The 23,517-nt window shown below is 39.8% G+C and overlaps 1 protein-coding gene across 5 annotated transcripts in view; it reads left to right on the top strand.

Annotated features, from left to right (window-relative positions):
* Positions 1-23,517, top strand: part of Ino80d (INO80 complex subunit D) — a 68,268-nt gene that overhangs the window by 26,792 nt on the left and 17,959 nt on the right. For all 5 annotated transcript variants that reach the window (XM_027397050.2, XM_027397051.2, XM_027397047.2 and 2 more), the window contains exons 6-9: positions 6,112-6,220; positions 13,112-13,336; positions 18,986-19,095; positions 20,150-20,283. In XM_027397050.2, coding sequence (XP_027252851.1) covers positions 6,112-6,220; positions 13,112-13,336; positions 18,986-19,095; positions 20,150-20,283 — 578 coding nt within the window. The remainder of the gene's footprint in view (positions 1-6,111; positions 6,221-13,111; positions 13,337-18,985; positions 19,096-20,149; positions 20,284-23,517) is intronic.

Genomic DNA, 23,517 nt, shown 5'->3' with positions numbered 1-23,517 from the left:
AAAATGATATTTTGACAACTTTATATGAGCATATAATATATTATTATTATTATTATTATTATTATCATTATTATTATTATTGGTTTTTCGAGACAGGGTTTCTCTGTGTAGCATTGGAGCCTATCCTGGCACTCGCTCTGGAGACCAGGCTGGCCTCTAATTCACAGAGATCCTCCTGCCTCTGCCTCCTGAGTGCTGGGATTAAAGGCGTGTGCCACAACGCCCGGCTCTACTTTGTATTTTTCCTTTGTTTTTGTTTTGTTGGTGATGTGCTAAGTTTGATTAGCTTTGCTTTCATGAGTATAGAGATAGTCATAGCTTTCATTAGTGCTTATAGCAGTATATAAAAGATGCTTGCGCTTGGTTGTATCCTCTGTGAGATCAGTATTTGCATGTTCATTGTAGTTCTTGGTGTCTTAGGGAGGGCATTGCTATGGTGTATAGACTGTTCTTAGCTCACAGGATGTTCCTGCCTCAGCCTCGGTACTTTTTATTACACTGTGTGGACCATAGACACTGTATTACTATCTACTGTGATAGCATTATTCCTCTCTGATCATACTTCTTTCTTTTAGACTTTGTGAATCAGCCAGGCACAGTACCAAATGAATATTATCCCATCACTTGGTAGGTAGAGGCGGGAAGATTGTTCCAAGTTTAAGGCCAGCTTGGTCTACTTAGTGAGTTCCAGGACAGTCAGGGTTTTGTAGTGAAACTCAAACCTCCAAAAACATCATTGAAGAACTGATGTTAGTTCTCATGGTAGGTCATGTTCCTGATTAAAAAATAAGAAAAGACATTTATTTTTTAACTTAATGTATTATTTGTGTGTGTGTGTGTGTGTGTGTGTATGTGTGTGTGTGTGTGTGTGTGCGCGCGGTAAGTGTGAGTATGTGTGGAGGTCAGAAGAACAGCTTTCTGGAGTTGGTTCTCTCCATCATGGGATCTGGGGATTGAATTCAAATTGTTTTTTTTTTTTTAATTTTTATTTATTTATTTGTTTGTTTTTGTTTTTTGGGTTTTTTTTTGTTTTTGTTTTTTGTTTTGTTTTTGTTTTTGTTTTTTGGTTTTTCAAGACAGGGTTTCTCTGTGTAGCTTTGGAGCCTATCCTGGCACTCGCTCTGGAGACCAGGCTGGCCTCAAACTCACAGAGATCGCCTGCCTCTGCCTCCTGAGTGCTGAGTGTTTTTTTTTTTTTTTTTTTAATAAATGCTTTTATCATTGAGCCAGATAAAAGATTTATTTATTTATTTATTTATTTATTTATGGGTTTTTCCAGACAGGATTTCTCTGTGTGGCTTGTCTGTCTGTCCTGGAACTCACTTTGTAGACCAGTCTGGTCTTGAATACACAGAGATCCACCTGCCTCTGCCTTCCAAGTACTGGGATTAAAGGCATGCACCACTGAATACATATTTTTAAAGATTTAATTTTTTTTAAATTACCTATAGATAGTGTTTCTATATCTGGTTTTGTTTACACTCAAGGGCAGGTGACCACAGAGTTCAGAAGAGGAAGCTGGATTCCCCAGCTGCTGGGAACTGAACTTTGGTCCTCTGTAAGTGTTCTTAACTGCTGAATCATCTCTTCAGCCCCTAGAATGTATTTTTGAATGTGTTATGACCTATAGGAAAAATTATTTATTTTCTTGAAATGGTAGTGACAGAAATGCCATTATAGGATGTGAGTGACAGAAGGAATATGAGTGGAGGCTGGGCGGTGGTAGTGCAAGCCTTTAATCCCTATACTTGGGAGGCAGAGGCAGGCGGATCTCTGTGAGTTCGAGGCCAGCCTTGTCTACAGAGTGAGTTCCAGGACAGCCAGGGTTACACGGAGAAACCATGTCTGGACAAACAAAAAACTTTGTAGCATTGCTTACAGAAGTAGTGTGACACTGTCTTCAGTAACTAATGGGAAACTTGGATGAGTCCCATGCATATGTCACAGCTCTTGTGAAGAGTGAATGATATCTGATTGGGTTGTGTTTAACATGACTTAATCGGTGGAAGAAAGTCAAGAGGAATTATACTCTTTCATTTTGTAAAAACTAAGCAAACAAAAGGAAATAAGCAAGAGCATCAGTATATCCATTGGTTATGTGTATGGGTGACATTTACCTGTTTGATATAAGTATAGGTGAAGCATATACGTTACCAGACTGTTGATATCGATCCCCATGGCGAATGGAATGGGATGGAGTGGGGGGATATGTATTTTATTGTAAATGAAGTGGTGGGCTTTTTTCTGTAACTCTAAACTATTTCACCCAGTATAAATTATCTGAATAAAACTTCTGGGTAATAGTAAGTAAAAATAATAAAATATCCCCAAATCTATTAAATACCCACTTGATATGACCTTGGTAAATTCTTTAAAGTAGGTTAAATTGAGTTCCTATTAATCATACTTATAACTTCTTTAAAACTCTTGCATAATAATTTATTTTTAAGTTAATTTTTATATATAACATAATTTATCATTGCTGAATTTAAATTATTTATATTCTATATTACTTGAACTTGTAGATTCATGGCTTCACAGGAAAGTAATTACTGTCCCATCTTTAATTTTTCCTTAAAGTATATAATGAAAAATAGTTGCATGAATGGTGTCAGGAAGAGGACCAGAGCATATGCTGTGGTGTATATGTGAGGTCAGATGACAACTTTGTGCAGTTAGTTCTTTCCCACCTTCACTTGGGTTCCAGATATGAAGTGGGTCACCAGGCTTGTGCAACAGTTATCTTTAATCTCCAAGCCATTTCACCAGCCTGATTCCTTTTTCTGTGTGTAGTAAGTATATGTATGTGTGTACACTGTACATACAAGTGCATATATATGTGCACATGAGTGTGGAAGCCAGCGGGTGTCTTCCTCCAGTGCTTTCTACTCTATCATGCATATTAATGAAAAAATTAAAATAAAGAAAACAAATGATATTGAAGGTTGTGGATTTGGCTCATTCGGTAGATGCTCACTCAGTAACCATGAGACACTAGGTTTGTTCCCCAGCACTGCATAAACCTGGCATAGAGTAAGTGTCTGTAATCCCAGTACTTGGGAGGTGGAGGCAGGAGAATCAGAAGTCTAAATCATCTACAAAGTGAGTTCATGACCAGCCTAGGGCTATGTGAGACTTTATCTCAAAACTGAAATAATCTAAAACTAAACTCAATGAAACAAAAGCAGTTGATCCAAGCTACACTTAAAGCAATCAACAGTCTTTCCTCACACAGCAGAGGATGGATGTTTTATGTATTTATTTCTTTGCTTTTTCCATACAATTTTATTGAAGCTTTTACTGATAGCTAGAGCTGTTCACACAAAGTTCATGTTTTTATGACACCTCCCCTCCCCTCCTCACTGATACATGCTTTTAAATATCTATAAGATTGGTTTTTTGGAGCCCTTTATTTATTGTGTGTGTGTCTGTGTGCTTGTATGTGTATGAGTGCCATGGAGCACATGCTAAGGGCAGAGGACAGTTTGGGAGAGTTGTTTCTTTCTACCCATGTGGTCTCTGAGGATGGAACTCAGGTCATCAGCCTTGACTTCAAGCACCCTAATAAGCTGACAGTTTCTTGAGTGTTTGTTGCTATGTAGACTCTTTTGTCCTTGATTTCAGAGTGTCCTTCCTCAGTCACTGACTGTGCTACTGTGCCCAACCCCTTTTTCTTCATTTTTTGAAAAGTGAAGTTTACCAGAAATCATTTAACTTTTTTGTGTTTTTTTTTTTTTTTTTTTTTTTTGCTTGTTTGGTTTTTGTTTGTTAGTTTGGTTTTGGGTTTTTGTTGTTGTTGTTTTGAGACAGGGTTTTTCTTTGTAACTGCGCTGGCTGTCCTGGAAGTCGCTCTGCCTCCTGAATGCTGGGATTAAAGGGGTAGGCCACCACTGCCCAGGTTGCTTTTTTTGTGTTTTTAAATCCAAATATATTAGAGATCTAAGACTCTTTGGAGAAGACACTCTGGCCATCGTTCATAGTCTGCATAGTTTTCTCTTAAAGTGAAGAGCACTTTAAGAGAAAGCCAGACTGTGATTCACATTTATGGGCTGTCTGAGCTGGTTCTATCAGTTAGTTACTTAGGATAGGAGATAATGAGGCCAAGATCAAGGTTTGCTTTGGTGATAATTAGTTTAACAATGGAGAAACACATCCGTCTTCATGTCTCCCAGGGCCACTTTTGCTAAGTGACTCTATTGGCACGTTTTCTTGCCTGGACATATAAATTACATTCCTCACCCCTCCCCATGTTTTTCTTGAGACAGTGTCTCTCGACACATATCCCTGGCTGGCCTGTAACTCAATTATGTAGATCAGGCTGGCCTCATACCATAGAGATCCATCTGCCTCTGCCTCTGTCCTCCAAATGCTGAAGTGAAAGGCCTGAGCCACCATGTCTACCTTTTCTTACCCCTTCCACTGTTTTTTTGTATTAGGGTCTCAGGAATCTCAGGCTGGCCTGCAACTCAATAGATGGGGATGACACTGAATTTCTGATCCTTCTACCTTCCATCTTTCGGGGCTAGCTGGGATCACAGGCATGCACCACCACACTGAGTTTTTTGATCATGTTGGTGATTGAACCCAGTGCTCTGTGCATTCCAGCCAAGCACTGTCCCAGTTAAGCCACATTACTAGCTGTGACCTTGATGGCCTTTTTTTATTTTTTTATTGTTTTGGTTTCTCGAGACAGGGTTTGTCTGTGGCTTTGGAGGCTGTCCTGGAACTAGCTCTTGTAGACCAGGCTGGTCTCGAACTCACAGAGATCCACCTGCCTCTGCCTCTGCCTCCCAAGTGCTGGGATTAAAGGCATACACCACCACCGCCTGGCTGATGGCCTTTTTTTTTTTTTTTTTTTTTTTTTATAATTTTTTTAACTTTTTTTAAAAAAGAATTTATTTATTTATTGTGTATACAACATTCTGCTTCCATATATATCTGCACACCAGAAGAGGGCACCAGATCTCATAGCGGATGGTTGTGAGCCACCATGTGGTTGCTGGGAATTGAACTCAGGACCTCTGAAAGAGCAGTTGGTGCTTTTAACCTCTGAGCCATGTCTCCAGCCCTTGATGGCCTTTTTTTAGTGTATGACTTTTAATTTAATGTATTATGTTTTTGATATTTGAATGATTTTACCTTTTATGTACTGAGGGCTCAGTGTCTTTGCTTGTGCTGTTTCCAAATGATTAACAAAGTATATTATGGGGTCCATTTTGGGGCCCAGCACAGCCATAGTGTTAAAATGTCATGATTTTAAAGCTGAGTGTGTAGCATCATACATCTTTATAATAATAGAAGGGAAGTTCATTTGGAGGCCCTTATGCATTTCAGATACTTTTTGTTGTTATTGAGACAGGGTTTCTCTTTGTAGCTTTGGAGCCTGTCCTGGAGCTCACTCAGAGGTTGATATTTGCCCTCCTCACAAATGAACATGCACCTACATGCATAGGCACATACGTGTGCCTCTGTACACAAAGAAACATGTACACATACACTCAGAGTAGCCAGATATGGGAACTTTCCCTTGTAATCCCAGCACATAGGAGGATCACCAGAAGTTTGAGGCCATCCTGGGATAAGTTTTCTAATCAAATCTACTAGCTACAGACTGTAGAAGAGCCTTGTTTTTGTTTGTTTGGTTGGTTTTTGTTTTTTCCAGACAGGATTTTCCTGTGTGGCCCTGGCTGTCCTGGAACTTGCTCTGTAGACCAGGCTGGCCTCAAATTCACAGAGATCCACCTGCTTCTGCCTCCCGAGTGCTGGGATTAAAGGTGAGAGCTGCCACTGCTTGGCTTTAGGCAGGTTTTTTTTTTTTTTTTTTTTTTTTTTTTTTTTTTTTTGGTCTGGGTTTTATTATTTTTAAATTTCATCATATTTATTTATTTATTTATTGATGGGATAATATGTGCCACTGTACACAAGTGGAGGTCAGAAGACAACTTGTGGAAGTTGGTTCTGTTCTGCCATGTGGGTCCCTGGGCTCGAACTCAGGTGGTCAGGCTTGGCAGTGGGTGCCTTGTTATTGATGAGCAATCTTGCCGGTCTTTGTGCAGATCTTAAGTAAATTAATGTTTTTGTCTAACCTGTCTTTCTCACTGTCTGCTGCAGGGTTGGACTGGTCTGAAGAGAGCGGAGAAGAGCCGGAGGACTCAGATCAGGCTTCGCCATATCAGGTTGCCTGGTCCATCCGAGAAACCCTCAGATATGAAAGACACATGTAAGCTTTCCTTTTTGTTTTGTGCCCATCCACCCCTACCCCCCAACCGTATGTAGCAGTTTGCCTTTCTTCCTGTCTGTGCCAATGATTTAATTTTACTATGCTATAATTAGGTATAGTTAGGCAAGGTTAATTCAGTTTGGGAAGAAATGGATTATATTGTTTGAACAAAGTTAACTTTGAGGTTTTCTTTCTAAATGTGTTTCCCTATCTTTCCCATTCACCAATGGATAGAGTTTAATGTAATAGAATTGAAAGGGATCTTAGAGATTATCTGATGTAATTTCATCTTATGAAAGTAGAAAACATAGCCAAAGAGACTAAGAAACTTGATCATGATCACTGAGGGCTACCTAGAATCCCTCCGTGCCTCCCATCCAATAGTGTTGTTTTTTGGTTTTTGTTTTTTGAGACAGGGTCTCACTGTATAGCCCTGGCTGGCTTGGAGCTCTCTATGTGGAGCAGGTTGCTTTGAACTCATATTTATCCTGCTGTTTCTGCCTCCTGAGTGTGTGCCCTGAGAAATAGTGCTTTTTTACTTCACTGACTTCTACAGGATTGATCGGCTAGGTAATGCTTTTCTTACTTCTGGAAGTACTCACCTTATCAAAAGCTGGTTCAGTATTCTGATAGCCCCCTTCAGTGTTTTTCCCAGTGTGTTTTATAAAGAAGGTACTTGTCAAGAGTTTGTAGATGATGAATGCTGTCTTCTTAGTAATAAGTAGTACAAAGATGAATTTCTTTTAGTGACACATTTAGTATTCTAAAGAGTTCAGTTGGTGCACTGTAAACAAACCAAGTGACATTTTTGTTGGTGGGGCCAGAACATACTGCTCATGGCCTGAGCTGATCATTTATTTAAAACTTTGGGGTTAACATAAATACCCAACAAAATGGAGGCCAGCTCATTTGATATCTGATACTGATCCTGTAAGTGGATTTTTCTGTCCCTCCTGCCAGCTCCCAAATTCTGACATGGAGATGTGTTATTAATTATGAAAGTTCTGCTGGTAGCTTGGCTTGTTTCTAGCTAGCTCTTATAAGTTAAATGAACCCATTTCTGTTAATTTACATGCTGCCATGTGGCTCATGACTTGTCACCTCATCTCTTGCACATCCTGCTTCCTCTGGGTCTCTGACCGATGACTCTGTATTTCTGCCATTCTTCTTCCCAGTGTCCTCTCTGCCCTGAAAATCCTGCCTAGCTATTGGCTATTCAGCTTTTTATTAAAACAATCCAAGTGACAGATCTTCACAGTGTACAAAAATATTATTCTACAACATTTCCCTCCTTTGTCTAAATAAAAAAGAAAAGTTTTAACTCTAGCATAATAAAACTGTAAACAATAAGAGCAATTATCAGGTAAAAATTACATTTACATTGTCTAGTCTATTTGTATTTGGCAATATTTGGAGAAAATACTCCATTATTTATTCTATCTTGATGAGTCCAAAGCTGTATACCTAATTTATCTTATATCATAACTAAGATATAACTATCTGGTCTTCACTCCATCAAATACCTCAGAAGGATATATTACAGAAAGTGCAGAGCAAGCAGCTTCCAAAACTAAAATAAATGAAAGAAACAGCTGGTTGCCTGGACAGTCACCCAAGGTTCCTCTGCAAATTGGGGCCTCCATTTTTGGCCTAGAGACAGACTTTCTGTGAAGCAGGAATTTTGAAGGACTGTTCTACCTTGTCTTGGAAAAGTTCAGCAATTGTCTTCTTTGTGTCCTGTTTGTCCAATTTGGACAGCATACTGTCATCATTAGAGGCAAGGGCACTTTCTTACCCAGTGGCTACTTTTGCCACAAACAAAGTAAACTCCATGTGGAATTTCTTTGATGACCATCATCCTTTTTTGAAATAAATTGGTGCTATAAGAAGCAGACATGTCTCATTGACATGAAAAGCCTTACGTTATTAATTTTAAATTTTAAATGCCATATTCTGTAAGTCAAGTGTTTGAAGGCTACCTATCTATCTAAAATATTTCTCTGTATGACCTTGAAAACATACCTAACTATAAGTTTGCTAGTTATAGGTGACTGTTAACCTGTATTTATTACCCTAAATAGCTTTCAAAGATTAAAACTTGATGTAACCTTTTAAAATGAGCTGTATAGGTACAATACTTTAAGTGAGAATAGAAACATATATACAGTATAGCAAAAATAATCTTAAATTTGTATCAATATACAAAAATCCATACCATTGTAAAATATTTGAGACTAGTGGTTGCTTAAAAGCAGACTCAACAATTCACCCTTTAATCATTTTTATACTTATACTTTATACTTTTATCCCCCCTTTTTACTTCAGAAAAGAAATCCTTGAATCTAATTCTTTTATCTTTTTTCTTGACCGTGGCCAATAACAACTTTTAACCAACCCCTTAAATGATGACAAACATCTGTAACCCATCTAATGACCAAAAGTCATCCACCCTACCTTTTGGAAATGTAGATGTTGTTCTATTGGCTGCTTCCAGTTGCCTGTGGGTGTTGGCCTCTTTAGGAGACCCTAAAATTGGGATAATGGTCAAGTAGTCCTGGGAAAATTAGCTGTATTATTTGTTGTCTAGTCTTGTGCAATGGGAAACTACAAGGCTTATCTGAAGTCCTGGTTGGAGTAGTATCTGAGCCTCAAGCTGTTCTGGATGCAGAACTCTGAGGAAACTACAACAAAGGTGCTCTGAGGGGTTGGATCACCTGGGCCACCTATTTTCATTGGTGTCTGGTCCCCTTGCTCTGAAAACACATAAACTTTCAAAGATAACATATGAAGGATGGCATGTAATAATAAGTCAGGAAATCTCTGTAGCTAACAAAATTTATCTCAGAGCTGTTCCCATGTCAAAGGATCAGCTTACATGTCACCAGTCCTGTAGCCTTTTTTTTGCTTTCTCACCCATGTCTATAGCCAAGATACTCACGAGGTCTCCCCGGGTCAAATTGATCTCTGTTATAATCTAGAAGGAGTTCACAGTACTTCAATTCCTTTGAAAACCAAGGCATAACCTCTCCACCAATGCAACACATTTCTGATTTCCATTTTGAAGTTAAGACATTCTTAAAATATATAGGTTGGTTTGATTTAGTAGTTTCCGTAGTCCAATGTCTCTCAGCAGCTATTGTCTTTTGTACATTAGCGTTTAAAAAATTCAGTTAGCAAGACACTGTATAGGATCCAGACTCCCTGTGAATTTTCTATCCTTATATGGTTTTTTTTTTTAAAAAAATATTTTACTCTCTCTTTAAAACTATTTTATTTATTTGTTTATTTATTTATTTATTTTGGTTTTTCGAGATAGAATTTCTCTGTGTAGCTTTGGAGCCTATCCTGGCACTGACTCTGGAGACCAGGCTGGCCTCAAACTCACAGAGATCCTCCTGCCTCTGCCTCCCGAGTGCTGGGATTAAAGGTGTGCACCACCAACACCCGGCCAAAACTATAATTTTTAAACTATTTCTTCTCTGACTGTCTATACCCTTTTTCCCCCTTAAGCCTATGCACATTGTTAAAGGTTTTAGAGGGTTTTTTTTTTTTTTTTTCATCTAAACCTTCATTACTGTGTGTGTCTATAACCTTTTCTGTCTGCATGAGCAAGACCTTAAACCCACCATGTGACTTAGCTCATGGTGCACTGGTGGCTCAAGTACAAAGGCCGCTATGAGAAACAGAAGACTAGGAAACTGTGTTTGGCTACAGTTTTGTGTTTAGATCTCTTTTTTAAGTGTTCTCAGGTCTTATGTAGATATACGTGGCCAGACGTTGAACACCAGACCTTGGGCACCAGATCCACTCCTAGAAATTTACAGCCTCCTTGTATGGACATTTAGTTTATCTTTTGGTTCTTGAAATTGTAGGACTAAAAACGTGATAGGTAGTGGAAAATGATTCAGTAGAGACTGATTATAAATTGAGACTACATGGAAGCAAATTATTTGCGAATGGAACTGGAGCAAAGGGAGTTAGTTGGGTTTTATTAATTGCTAGTGTCATTCAGTTGTACTAGCATATCCATCCATTTCAGTGCTTGGGTTTGATCTCCCACCATACTGTTTCTGCCCCATGTAGCCCCTAAGGGTGTTGGCAATGCAGGTTTTACTCACTGAGGTTCCATTTCACGTCCTTCAGGACTGCTTTCTTACTATTAGTGTGCTCTGAGCTAGAACACAGTAGAGTTTGTCAAGCTTAGCCTTGTGAGTTACACAACCACGTGGTCATGCGTCTTGTCCACTAAAATTGACTTCAGAGGTTTGGAGTGAATTCTGCAAATGCTAAGTTAACCTAAATGAATACTCTGCCTAGTACATGAGAAATGAGTAACGGATAGAAGCTATTTGTAGCGTAATTCCTAACATAGCCTGAATTCAGGGATTTGGGGATTGATTGTTCTTGGTTGGAAGCAGTGTGCTGTCTGTCTCTACCTTTCATTCTTTCAGAATTACAATGCCCTTTGTTGTTTGAGACTCATAGCCTCCCTTAGTGTTCTTCCTCTGGAACAGTTCACACTCCTGGTTGGTTACCTTGAAGGCCACAAGACCCTGGTTTTCTAGTTTTTACTTTGCTTTGATACACTTTTCCTCTTTTTTTTTTTTTTTTTTTTCCATTTTTTGAGAAGGGTTTCTCTGTATTGTTTTGGAGGCTGTCCTGGCACTCACTCTGTAGACCAGGCTGGCCTTGAACTCTTAGAGATCTGCCTGCCTCTGCCTCCCGAGTGCTGGGATTAAATGCATACACCACCAACGCCTGGCCTACTTTTCCTCCTTTTAACAAATAATTATCTTACTACTTGCCCAGCTTTAGTGTAGTATGTGTGTGTGCATGGGTGTGTAAATGTATGTGTGTGCCTGCCTCTGCCTCCTTTGTGGAGGCCAGAGGACGATGTCAGGCACCCTGCTCTACCTCTCTGCCTTATTCCTTTGAGATTGGGTTTCTGCTGTACTTGGGGCAAGGCTGATTGTCAGCAAGTTCCAGCAGTCTCCTGTTTACATGAATTAGGGTTATAGGTGTGTACCATACCCATTCTAAGACTTTATTTATTTATTTATTTATTTATTGTGTCTAGTCTTCTGCCTGCATGCCAGCAGAGGGCACCAGATCTCATTTAAGGTGGTTGTGAGCCACTATGTGGTTGCTGGGAATTGAACTCAGGACCTTTGGAAGAACAGTCAGTGCTCTTAACTGCTGAGCCATCTCTCCAGCTCCCCATAACTATTTTTTAAAAAGATTTTTTATTTTGTTCTATGAGTGTTTTGCCTGCGTGTATGTATCTGTGTACACCACAAGGAAATAAGAATTGGATCGGGCCTTAAGATACCCTGAAACTGGAGCTATGACTAGTTGAGAGCCACCATGTGAGTGTTGGGAATGAAAACCAAGTACTCTGCAATAACAAATCATTCTCTTAACCAATGAACCATCTCTCCAACTTCCTGATTCTATCCTTTCACATGGGTTCTGGGATCCAAACCCATGTCCTCATGCTTATACAGCAAGTGAGCTTGCTTATCCGCTGAGCCATCTCTGTAGCCCCTTGTTACCCATTTGTTTGTTTGTTTGTTTGTTTTGTTGAGACAGGGTATCTCTACATAGCCCTAGCTGGTCTGGAACTCACTCTGTAGACTAGGTTGGCCTCAAACTCAGAGAGCCTTCTGTCTCTGCATCCTGATTAGCTGAGTGCTGGGATTAAAGGCAAGGACCACCAAAGAGTCTTCCTCCCTCCCTCTCCATTTGGGAGTGTATCTTGTATAAATCTCACTGTAAACTCTTTTCCACTTGGCTCTCCTATGGTGGTTAGCATAATTGACATACAGTAGATGTTCAATAGACAAAAATATCGAAGTATGAGTCTTTAATGTGTGATGTGTGTATTTATAGTAGAAACTATACTGTAAAGGACGTGTTTCTAGGATATATTCTAAACAGAAGTTCATAGAGTAGCTTGCTATGGGCTGATATGAACTAAACAAAACAAAAACAAATACTGAGCTGGGAGTGGTGGCGCATGCCTTTAGTCCCAGCAGGCGGATCTCTTTGCGAGGCTAGCCTTTTCTACAAAGGTACACAGCTAAACCCTGCCTCGAAAAATCAAAAACAACAACAACAAGGAAAACCCAACTACTGAGCTGCTGAAACCATGTAGAATTGATGCACAGTCTCTGGGAGTGTCTGGGTCCTGTTTACTTATAATAGAAGAGAGAGGAGATCTAGAAACATTGTTCTCCGTGATGTGTATTGTTCCCAGCATTAAAGGATGAGGTCAAGTTGGTCCTATAGAAAAGTTGCCATTGGTGGTGTAGGCAATGCTGAGCAAGCCCAGCACAGCACTGTTAGCTTAGATGTCCCCTCAGCATCCTTTCCAGCAACCGCTTGAATCAGAGTCAGCAGTCAGTCACATTAGCACTGCAGGAAACTGCAGTTACCCTGGCCTGTGAAAGCATGCCTCTGTAGCTGCAATGGCAGGTCCATGACTCCTACACCACACATTCTCTGGGGAGAAAAGCTGATGTAAACCAGAGTGTGTAAAGGGTAGCTCTTAGGAAGTGTCATTAGAGGTGACTGCTGTGTTTCTGGGTGGCTGTGATTTTCGTGAGGGTACCATGTCTGTATCCTCGAAGTGAGCAAGGATGAAGAGATGCTTGTTCTTGGTGTCCTGCCCTGGTGCCATAGTGCCTGCTGGAGGCCTGCTGAAGAAATGAATGCTGCTGTCTGTTGCAGGCTGAAAGTTTGGGCTTCTTTTCAGTGCTACTGGAATCTCTCTTGGTTTATTATGTTTGTGTTCAAATGCCACAGGAGTTTTAACCCTGGGCCATTCACCAACCTGTGTTCATTTTCACTTTGCATGTAATCAGTTTCTACCCTTCTCCCTGTACTTTCCAGGTCGGATGACGATGACATGGAGAGTAGGAGCTCCAGGGTGACCCAACTTTGCACTTACTTTCAGCAGAAATACAAGCACCTCTGCCGCCTGGAGCGGGCAGAGTCTCGACAAAAGAAATGCCGGCATACTTTTAGGAAAGCGCTGCTGCAGGCAGCCAGTAAAGAGCCCGAATGCACTGGCCAGTTGATACAAGAACTGCGGAGAGCTGCGTGCAGCCGAGCCAGGTTAGAGCCTCACAGACAAGGCCCCCTTCTCAGGCCTTGTCTCCTTCTACATTGCTTCACATAACTTTTGAGGGATAGTTTAAGTATTGTGTAAGGTGAGCATTAGTCCCAAGTAGTTGAGCACTGTATTGGTTTTGTTGTTCAGAAACAGTGCTGCCTGGAGCTGACAGTGAAATGTCAGCTTTACTCTTTCTTTTATTCCTGTAGTTGCATTAGAATTTATTCATTGAAGAGATTTGAGAATGTTATTTCCCTTGTTGTTTTGTGAACCAGTGTCATCCAGTCTGGCTTCAAACCCTGAATCTGCTTGCCTTAGCCTCCTGAGTGCTGGGATGTAGCAAACACTGCTTCCTCTGGCCTAGAACATTGGTTGTCTTGAAAACAAAACAAAACAAAATTGAATACTTAAAATTTTTCTGTTAGTTAGCTGGGCATTGGTGGCGCATGCCTTTAATCTCAGCACTCGGGAGGCAGAAGCAGGCGGATCTCTGTGAGTTCGAGGTCAGCCTGGTTCCCAGTGCAATTGCCAGGACAGGCTCCAAAGCTATACAGAGAAACCCTGTCTCGAAAAACCAAAAAAAAAAAAAAAAATCCTGTTATTTAAAGACATAATTATAGTTTTTCAACGTCTTATATATTTTTAACCATAAAGGTAAACAGTATTTTTATATGCTTTCTTTTAATACGTATATTACCTTATATGTTCACACAGTTGATTATGTTTCTTTTTGTTTGTTTATTGAGAAAGTCTCTCACTATATACTCAGGCTGGCCTTGAATTTGTGCTGTTCTTTCTCAGTCTCCTAAGTACTGGGATTCCAGGCATGTGCCACAATATCTAGGAAAAACAGGATTTTTAGTGACTGTGTAATACAGAGACTTTCTCTGTTTTATGTATTTAAGGTAAAAATGACCTGTATTGTTGAAAAGTTATTTGTTGAGGCTGGAGAGATGGCTCAGAGGTTAAGAGCACTGGCTGCTCTTTCAGAGGTCCTGTGTCCAATTCCCAGCACCTGCATGGTGGCTCACAACCATTTGTAATGAGATATGGTGCCCTCTTCTGGCCTGCAGGCATACATGCAGGCAGAATACTGTATACATAATAAATCTTTAAAAGAAAAGTTATTGATCAGTCTGGTATGGTGTCAAACACTTGGAATACCAGCACTGTGTAGACTGAGACAAGAAGGTCATGAGTTCAAGTCCAGCCTCAGCTACATGAGATTAAGACCACATCATAAACAAAGAAAAGAAAAACCACCCAAACCAAAAAGATTTGTGTCCAGTTTTTCCTTTTAAAAGCATATCATGGCCATTGTCCTACATTCTTAAGGATTCATTTGAAAATATGGTTTTTGTTAAATAAAAATCTGCATATTAGAAATCATTTTGGCTGTGAGTTTAGCCTTTAACTGCTGAGCCATCTTTCCCACCCAGCCTTTAACTGCTGAGCCATCTTTCCCACCCAGAAGTCAGTTTTATGCTGTTTTGATGAAGAAATTTTAATAATAATTCAGCTATATACCTTTTAAAAATAGTTTATATGGCAGGTGGTGGTGGCACACTCCTTTAAATCCCAGCACTTGGGAAGCAAAGGCAGGTGGATCTCTGAATTCGAGACCAGCCTGGTCTGCAGAGTAAGCTCCAGGGCAGCTCTACACAGAGAAACCCTATCTCAAAAAACAAACAAACAAAAAGTTTGTTTATAACCAAAAAAAAGTCAGTTGAGTTTTCTAATCTCACTTATATATAATTCTGAAATATATATTTTTATCTTGGTTATAACTATCTTTTAGTTCTACCTGAAATATATATATTTAAAGCATTGAATTGAATTAAAAATTTCTTAAACATGTCACTTTAAGGAAATGTCTTTTTTTTTTTTTTCTTTCTTTTGTCTCAAGACAGTCTTATCATGAAGCCTTGGCTGGCTTGGAACTTGATGTGTAGACCAGGCTGGCCACAAGCTTACAGTAAACTGCTTTGGCCTCCAAGTGCTGGAGTTACAGGCATGTGTCCCTGCTGCCCACCAAGGGAACTGCTTCTCAAATTTAGAATATCTAGGTCCTTACTGATTTAAAGAAAATTTTATCCTTTTTAGTTTTTATAATTTCTGGTGTCTACTTTAAGTGTGTATATATAGGAAAAAGTAAGTTTACATACAAAAAAAAATCACTGATTGGACCATTGACTATTGAAAAGTATTAGTTTATATACTCTTAATTAAGTCTCCTGTGCTAGACAGTCATTTCCATGGATACAGAAGCAAGGTGTATTTAGTTCTGAGATCTCCAGTTGATGAACAGAATTTAACATTGAGACAATTTGCTCAGTTCAACAGTTTGTAAAATAATAGTGCCTAATATTTTGTGTTAGAATGCTGTCAGCTGTGTAATATAAGTGAAATTATATCTCCAGCAGAAAGCAATTTCTGTATGTAGGCATTGTAGACCTCAGTTCTAATACATGATAATAATCTTGTCAAAGATGTGAGGGTCTGTAAATTGAGTTTGAGGCAATTTGGTAGTGTGAAAAACTGTATTTATGATTCTTTTCTTTTTGGTGGTTCTGTGGGTTTAATCCAGGCATAACAATGTACTAATATTCAAAACGCCTCCCAAACCAACTTTAGTGATTTTTTTTTTTAAATTAATGATAAGTGTTACCAAATGATAAATTACCAAGTTGGGGCTGCTGGGGATGTGACTCAGAGGTTGAGTGCTTGATCAGGATACATAAGGTTCTAAGTTCAATTCCAGTACTGGTGAGCAAAACAAAACAAAAAAGAATCAAGCAAACAGCTTTCAAACTGACTTGATGTCATTTGTCATTAATCATGTCAGCCATGATTAATGAAACATCAGTAATTCTCTTTGTCTTTTTAGTGCCATTTGGATATTGTTATTTAGTAACATAGTTATCATAACATATCTGTAGAGATCATGAAATTATGACTTTGGGTTTATGAGAAAGATTGGTAAACTGAACCATATGTGAGATGACCCAGCATGGAAAGCCATTTGCTCTTCAAGCCTGACGACTCGAGTTCAATTCATAGAACCTGCTTCACAGATTGTCCTCTGATCTTTATGAATGTGTTGTGACATGCTCACCCTTCCCATCATGTACATATATGTGCATGCATGCACACATATAACACATATGTGTTCAGAGAGAGAGAGAAAAGAGAGAGAGAGAGAGAGAGAGAGAGAGAGAGAGAGAGAGAGAGAGAGAGAGAGAGAGACCTGTAATCCTAGAATCTAGGAATTGGGCTCTGGAGTTCATGGTCATTCTTAGTTTCTTAGTGAACGTGAACTTCAAACCAGCCTCGGCTATGTGAGACTCCCAAAAGAGAGGAAGAAATGAGGAAATATGGCACAATTTGGTAGATAGCTCAGTAGACTATTTATTAAAGTGTTAAGAGAAATTGTGTGTTTTATATTGAGTACCACATAGTATAAAAATCTAGACCAAGCAATTTGGGTCTTAGATATTAATATAATACTGTTTTCCTTATGAAAAATTATGCATTGTTTTTACTAAAGTTAAAAAAGAGTTCTATTTTAGGAGCAGTGTAAAATTATTGTGAATATGAGCTGGTGGTGTGGCTCAGTCGAGGGTTTGTCTACTGAGGTGGTATTAGTGCCAATCCCAAAACCACCAAAAAATAAAAGAAATTGAATATTCTTGTTTGTTTGTTTTGAGACAGTGTCTCACTACGTAGCTTTGGCTGGCCTGGAATTCCTTTTGTTTGTTTTGTTTTTTGGAGACAGGGTTTGTCTGTGGCTTTGGAGGCTGTCCTGGAACTAGCTCTTGTAGACCAGGCTGGTCTCGAACTCACAGAGATCTGCCTGCCTCTGCCTCTGGAGTACTGGAACTAAAGGCGTGCGCCACCACTGCCCAGCTGCCCTGGAATTCTTGATGTAGACCAGGCTGGCCTCAAATTTACAGAGAATCATCTGCCTCTGCCTCCTGAGTGCTGGTATTAAACACCCATGCCACCTGTCCCAGCAAGATATTTTATATTACAGTGATCCACTTTTCTACCTTTGTGAGGTCTTTGTTTTTAAATTGTGTGTGTCTGCATGTGTGTCAATATGTGTGTAAATTAAAGGTGCCAGTTTTGCAGTTTTGTCCTTTTACGGTGTGTGTGTGTGTGTGTGTGTGTGTGTGTGTGTGTGTGTGTGTGTGTGTGTTAGGGATTGAACTCAAGATTGCAGATTTGTGGCAAGCACCTTTACCTACTGAGCATTTTGCTGGTCCTTAAAATTTTTATTTTGTCTTTTCTTTTTTGAGAAAGTCACATAGCCAGGGCTGCGCTTGCGCTTTAGATCCTCTTGTTTCCAGCACCTTCCTAGTGCTACTATTGTGGGCTTGTTTCATATTGCCTGGCTTATGTCATGCTGATAACTGAACCTAGGGCCTACTGCAGACATTGCATACTGATAAAATATAGCTTAAAAGACCTATGTGCCAAATGATCAAAATAAAGATAGCACTTAAATGATGAACCATGGAATTGTAATATGTAACAAGCTTTATAAATGCATTCCAGGTAAGCACATATAGCTTAACCATTTCTACATGTTCACGGTCCCTTTCCCAGTCATGTACTCAGGTATCTTTGTATACTTACTGTTTATTGGCACTAGGTGCTCAAATGGTCATGATAACAGTAGAGAGTGAAAGCCACCTCAGTGGATTACTGTGCACCCTCTGTTCTCCAAAGGTGGTATAGGTGTGCCACATCTCTCTGCCCATGGCAGCCCTGCCAGCTAAAGGTACCTATTGTCTCTGCTTTACAAGTGAGAAGTTGATAAGGCTTAGGGTAATCTGTGTAAGATGTCATATAGTGCAGAGGGTGTGCCTGCTTCATGGTCCTCATCACTTAGCAAAGGAGAATGTCTAGATTCATATATACAATTCCAGCACTCTGTAGGTGAAGGCAGGAAGCCAGTGTATGCCACATAGGGAGACCCTGTCTCAGAAAACAAGATAAAAACAAATGACGAGATTGGTGTATTTCTTTTGGGGGGGTACAGTGGGGAGGGTTCCAGGCAGGGTTCTCTGTGCAGCTTTGGAGCTTGTCCTGGAAGTAGCTCTTGTAGACCAGGCTGGCCTCGAACTCATAGAGTTCCACCTGCCTCTGCCTCCCAAGTGCTGGGATTAAAGGTGTGTGCCACCACCCAGCTTGATTAATGTATTTCAAAACCACTATGATTTAGCTATTTGCCTTGAATGTTAGTAGGACAGCTAAATAACACGGTTGATAATTGTAATACTTGCTTTCTTTAATTCATACTTGTATTTTGATGACTGTGCATAGTAAAGATAGTTACAGCATGGGTCTTGGAGAAACAGTGTTGAATATTTATCCTTGGGGCAAAAGGAGATGGGCGGTGAGTAAAGACTTGCCATCTAGCCTAATGACCTTCATTTGATCCCCAGAACCTGCAGGGTGGAAAGAGAGACCCAACTCCCTGGAGTTGTCCTCTGACCTCCACGGGTTTGCTGTGGCTTATGCTTGTTTGTGCATGCACACACATAAAAATAGTAAGACAAGCGTTTTTTTTTTTTTTAAAAAACCAAAAACAATTTCCCTGGGTTGTTAGAGCACTTAAAATGAATTTTGCCTCTTTCCTTTTTTAGCTTCAGCCAGACCAAGTTGAAGGAGGTGGAGCCAGCAGCGTGCAGCGGAACAGTGAAGGGTGAACAGTGCTCTAACCAGGCCCTTCCCTTCACCAGACATTGTTTCCAGCGTATCCTTTGTAATGCATTAAGCAGGCAGTGGCACACTAACTCCTTTGGGGCTGTATGCTTTTTTTGTTTGTTTTTGAAATCACTCTTACACCAGGCTGGAACTCACAGAGATCCTTCTGCCTCTGTGTGTGTGTGTGTGTGTGTGTGTGTGTGTGTGTGTGTGTGTGTGTGTGTGTGTGTTGTATGTGCACACACGCGCACATGCACACGTCCCATTAAAGGTATGCACCACCACCACCTGGCTTGGGGCTGTATGCTTTTAACCCATGGTATTGGGAGTTGAAGTCAGAGTCTTTCACATGTTACTCTCCCACTGTATTTCATCTATTTCTTTTTCTTTTAATTGTAATTTTTGTTTTGTTTCATTTTTGTTTTTTCAAGATAGGGTTTCTCTGTGTAGCTTTGGAGTCTTCCTGGCACTGGCTCTGTAGACCAGGATAGCCTCAAACTCACAAAGATCCTCCTGCCTCTGCCTCCCAAGTTCTGGTATCAAAGGTGAGCGCCACCAATGCTTGGCTGAAAGTTTTCTTTTTAAATGCTGATTCTAGGGGCTGGAGAGATGACTCATCAGTTAAGAGCACTTGTTGCTTGCTCTTCCAAAAGACCTGATTTCAGTTCTCAGAACCCACATGGTAGCTTACAACCGTCCATTTCAGTGGAGTTGACACCTGCTGTACATATAAACATTCAGGCAGAACACTCATACGTAGATAAAATAAAATACCTAATTGCTGGTTTCAGAACCATCTTTTTAGTGGGGATTTAAGGAGCATGTTAACAAGAAAATGATTTTGTTTATTCAAATTACAGAAATTAGTTCAGAATGCTGAGAGCCTGCTAGCTAAGTAGACTCCTTCAGAAGTGTCAATTAATAAATAATGATGATATGTCACTATTATCATTTTCCCCTGTCAGCAGTTGGATGGGTACATTAACTTTATAGACAGTACAATTCTTGCTAATAAAACACAAGTAAGGAAAGTAGCAACTTCTATTCAGACATCGAAGAGTTAAACAGTATGAGCATGCTTTCTCCCTGACTACAAACCCCAGACATCCTGTTGAACCGCTCTCAGCAGCTGTTCTCCAGCTGCACTGCCAAGTTTGCAGATGGACAGCAGTGCTCTGTGCCAGTGTTTGACATCACACACCAGACACCCCTGTGTGAAGAACATGCCAAAAAAATGGTAAGTTTAGAGTTTGTTGATGATTATTTCTACTGGGAATTAAAAGCTACTAGATATATATGTGATAATTATATATATTTGCATATATATGTGTGTGTGTGTAAGTATTGTTAAAACAGTGATTTTAATACTTTGAAACTCTGTATTGTGTTGCCATTGACTATAAAATTTCAAAATGTTGTGTTGACCTCTTGAATTTGAGGCTGTTTTTATAACAAAACCACACCCCCATTGTTTGGTTTGGGAATATTTAGTGAAGTTTGAATGTCTCTAATCTAAAAACCCCAAATCTATAAGGTTATAAGATGACATTTGACACCAAAAAGTACAGGTTTTGGAGCCCTCTGGATTTTGGCTTTAAGATTTCTGGAATAAGGGTTACCATATGTAAATTCTATGCAAATATTCAAAAACCTCAAAACACTTGTGGTCCCTCAGTGTTTCAGGGAAAAAACACTAAACCGTAATTACTTAGATAAGATACTTTTTAAAATGATCTGACCATATTCTTTATGTCTCACATACATACATATAATAAAGATATATTTTTTGATACATAGCAGATTTTTTTGAGTTTTGCCTTCAGTTTTGCTTTTTTATATGCAGTTCTGGGAATGATCTGGATATTTAATAAAATTCAGGCAAAATACCAAGACTTTCTATAATTTTGTTGAACTTAGTTATTGCTTTTATTAGTGCTGGCATCATGAATCCTAATTAAGTTAGAATAATTTAGAGGAGAGACACATTTGAATTAGTATATATTTGAATTATGTACTTGTTTACAGTGATTTGTTTTGGGGTGAAGTTAGCTTAGTAGTTGCATACTTGCCTGTCGTGAACAAGATTCTGAGTTGATGTCAGCATAGAAAAAAACTAAACAAAACCCTCAAAGTTGAGTTATCTTGTTTCCGTCCATCAAGCAGTTGTAAGATACTACTATGTTGAGTACCTGTTGTACCACAGGCCTGAGGAAGTGCATTGTGTTCTCTGAGCACACTTCAGTGTGAGGGACTGGGGGCTGGATTGTGGTTCTGGCCTGTTCATTAGCTAAGGGTCCAGTTAGGCAGAGAAGCCACCTTCCTGGTCTGTCCCCTTGTTAACATACTGGCTTTACCAAGAACTTCTTTTGTGTTTAGTTCCTTGTTAGGATCATGTTTTGAAAAATTTGAATACTAAATGTAGAAATGGTGAATTCATTTTCCTATTTAATTAAAATATATCTTCAGTGTGGGCATTTTTTCTTAAAAAGCTTATTCAGGCTTTATGTGAATGAAGGATATTTTTGTGGTGTGTGTGTGTTTCTGAGTTTTTTTGAGCCAGGGTGTCACTCTGTACTCAAGCCAGACTAGAACACATAAATTTCGTACCTCAGCCACCTGAGTACTAAGATTACAAATGTGAGAGCCACCACACCAGCTAGCTTCCTGTATGCTTTTGTGTGTATCTCTCTCTCTCTCTCTCTCTCTCTCTCTGTGTGTGTGTGTGTGTGTGTGTGTGTGTGTGTGTGTGTGTGTGCACACGAGTGCGCGCACGCGCGCATGTGTAGATGCTACAAAGGTTGATGGTGAGTGTCTTTGTAGGTTCTTCTCACCCTCATCTTTTGAGGCAGCTTCTCTTACTGAGCCTGGAGCCCACTGATTGGCTTAACTGGCTGCCTGGCCAATTTCGGACATGAGCGTGTCTCTGCTACCCCAGTGCTGGGATTATAGATGCCTGGTGCTGTGCCTAGCTCTGTATGGGGGTACTAGCAATCTTAAGCTCAGGTCCTCATGCTTGAGCAATGCCGAGCAGGCCATTTCCCAGGCCTCTGTGTGCTTTTGAACCCTCTTATGGGCCGTGATTGATGATTCCATAGATCCCTGTTGATGGGGCCCTGTGGCTTTCACAGCAGTGTAGGACCCAACTCCTTCACACATTCATCCAAGACCAGGATCTGTTTTAATGACTTAACAGGAGTTAATGTGGGCTTTTTTCTTTTTGCTGCTGGTGGGGGCTTGAGATAGTATCTTTTGTATCCCAGGCTAGCCTTGATCTAGCATGGAGCTGAGGATGACAGTAAACTTTTTTTTTTCAGATTTTTTTATCTTTTTTTATTTGAATTACAAACAAGATTGAATTACATGACGATCCCAGTTCCCTTCTCCCTCCTTTCCTCCCCTACCACCCCCAACTAAAACCCTACCTATCACATATCCTTTCTTCTAATCTACACCTGACTCAACCTTTCTGCTCCCTCATGACCTCTGTATCCTTCCTCTTCTAGGGATTGGAAGTCTATCTAGACAGATTTTTGTTTTTAGACAGTAAACTTTTGATCTTCCAACTTCTACCTCCTGAGTGCTGAGGTGACAGGCACAAGGCCTGGGCCTCCTGCATCGGCAAGCACTCTGCCATATCTTCAGCACTGGTTTTAAAAATAAATCTGTCAGTTAAGAGCCTATACTTGTGTTGGGCAGTGGTGGCACACGCCTGTAATCCCATCACTCGGGAGGCAGAGGCAGGTGGATCTCTGAGTTTCAGGCCAGCCTGGTCTACAGAGCAAGTTCCAGGACAGCCAAGGCTGTTATACAGGGAAAACCCGTCTTGAAAAAGCAAAACAAAGCAAAACAAAACAAAAACCCTCAAGAGTCTACACTTGTGTTTACATGAAGTATTCCTTTCAGAATTCTTGATTCTGTGCTTTCCTTGTCTTTTTCCCTGATTTTCTGAATTTGATGCTAATGGTGTTAGTGTCCAAATACTACTATCTGAAGCTTCTTAGCTATTTAGTTAAGAGCTATTCTAGGGTTCATAGAATGAAGAATGGTATCAACTTTTTAAACACTGTCACCAGGAAAAAAAAAAGTCTCTAGTTGTAAATATAATGGTTTTTGGTAAGTTGGAACTTTTATTTTATAACTATTAAAGACCTGTTCATATACAAGATCTTAATCTTCCTCCTAGTCTCAGCTGTATAGTTGACATGCAAAAGGCAGTGCTTTCTTTGTTCTGAGACTATAATACAACTTAATCTACCTTGTACTTTGTTTTCCTTTCTCATGGGTTTTTGCTTTGAGAAGAAAGTTTGTGGTTTGCTCTTCAATAATGAATATTTGTTTCACTAGCATCAATTTTATACCCTGCTACTCTTTGTGCCTTTCTGGTACACTTTTGTTGTTGTTGCTTTTTCCTAACCTGTACCAGCAGTTTGTTTAACTTAATTCAAGCAGTGATGATATGAACTATAACCAT

Source organism: Cricetulus griseus, chromosome 2, assembly GCF_003668045.3.
Source record: "Cricetulus griseus strain 17A/GY chromosome 2, alternate assembly CriGri-PICRH-1.0, whole genome shotgun sequence".
NCBI lineage: Eukaryota > Metazoa > Chordata > Mammalia > Rodentia > Cricetidae > Cricetulus > Cricetulus griseus.
Note: the sequence above shows the minus strand (reverse complement) of the source record. Positions and strands in the feature narration are given on the sequence as shown.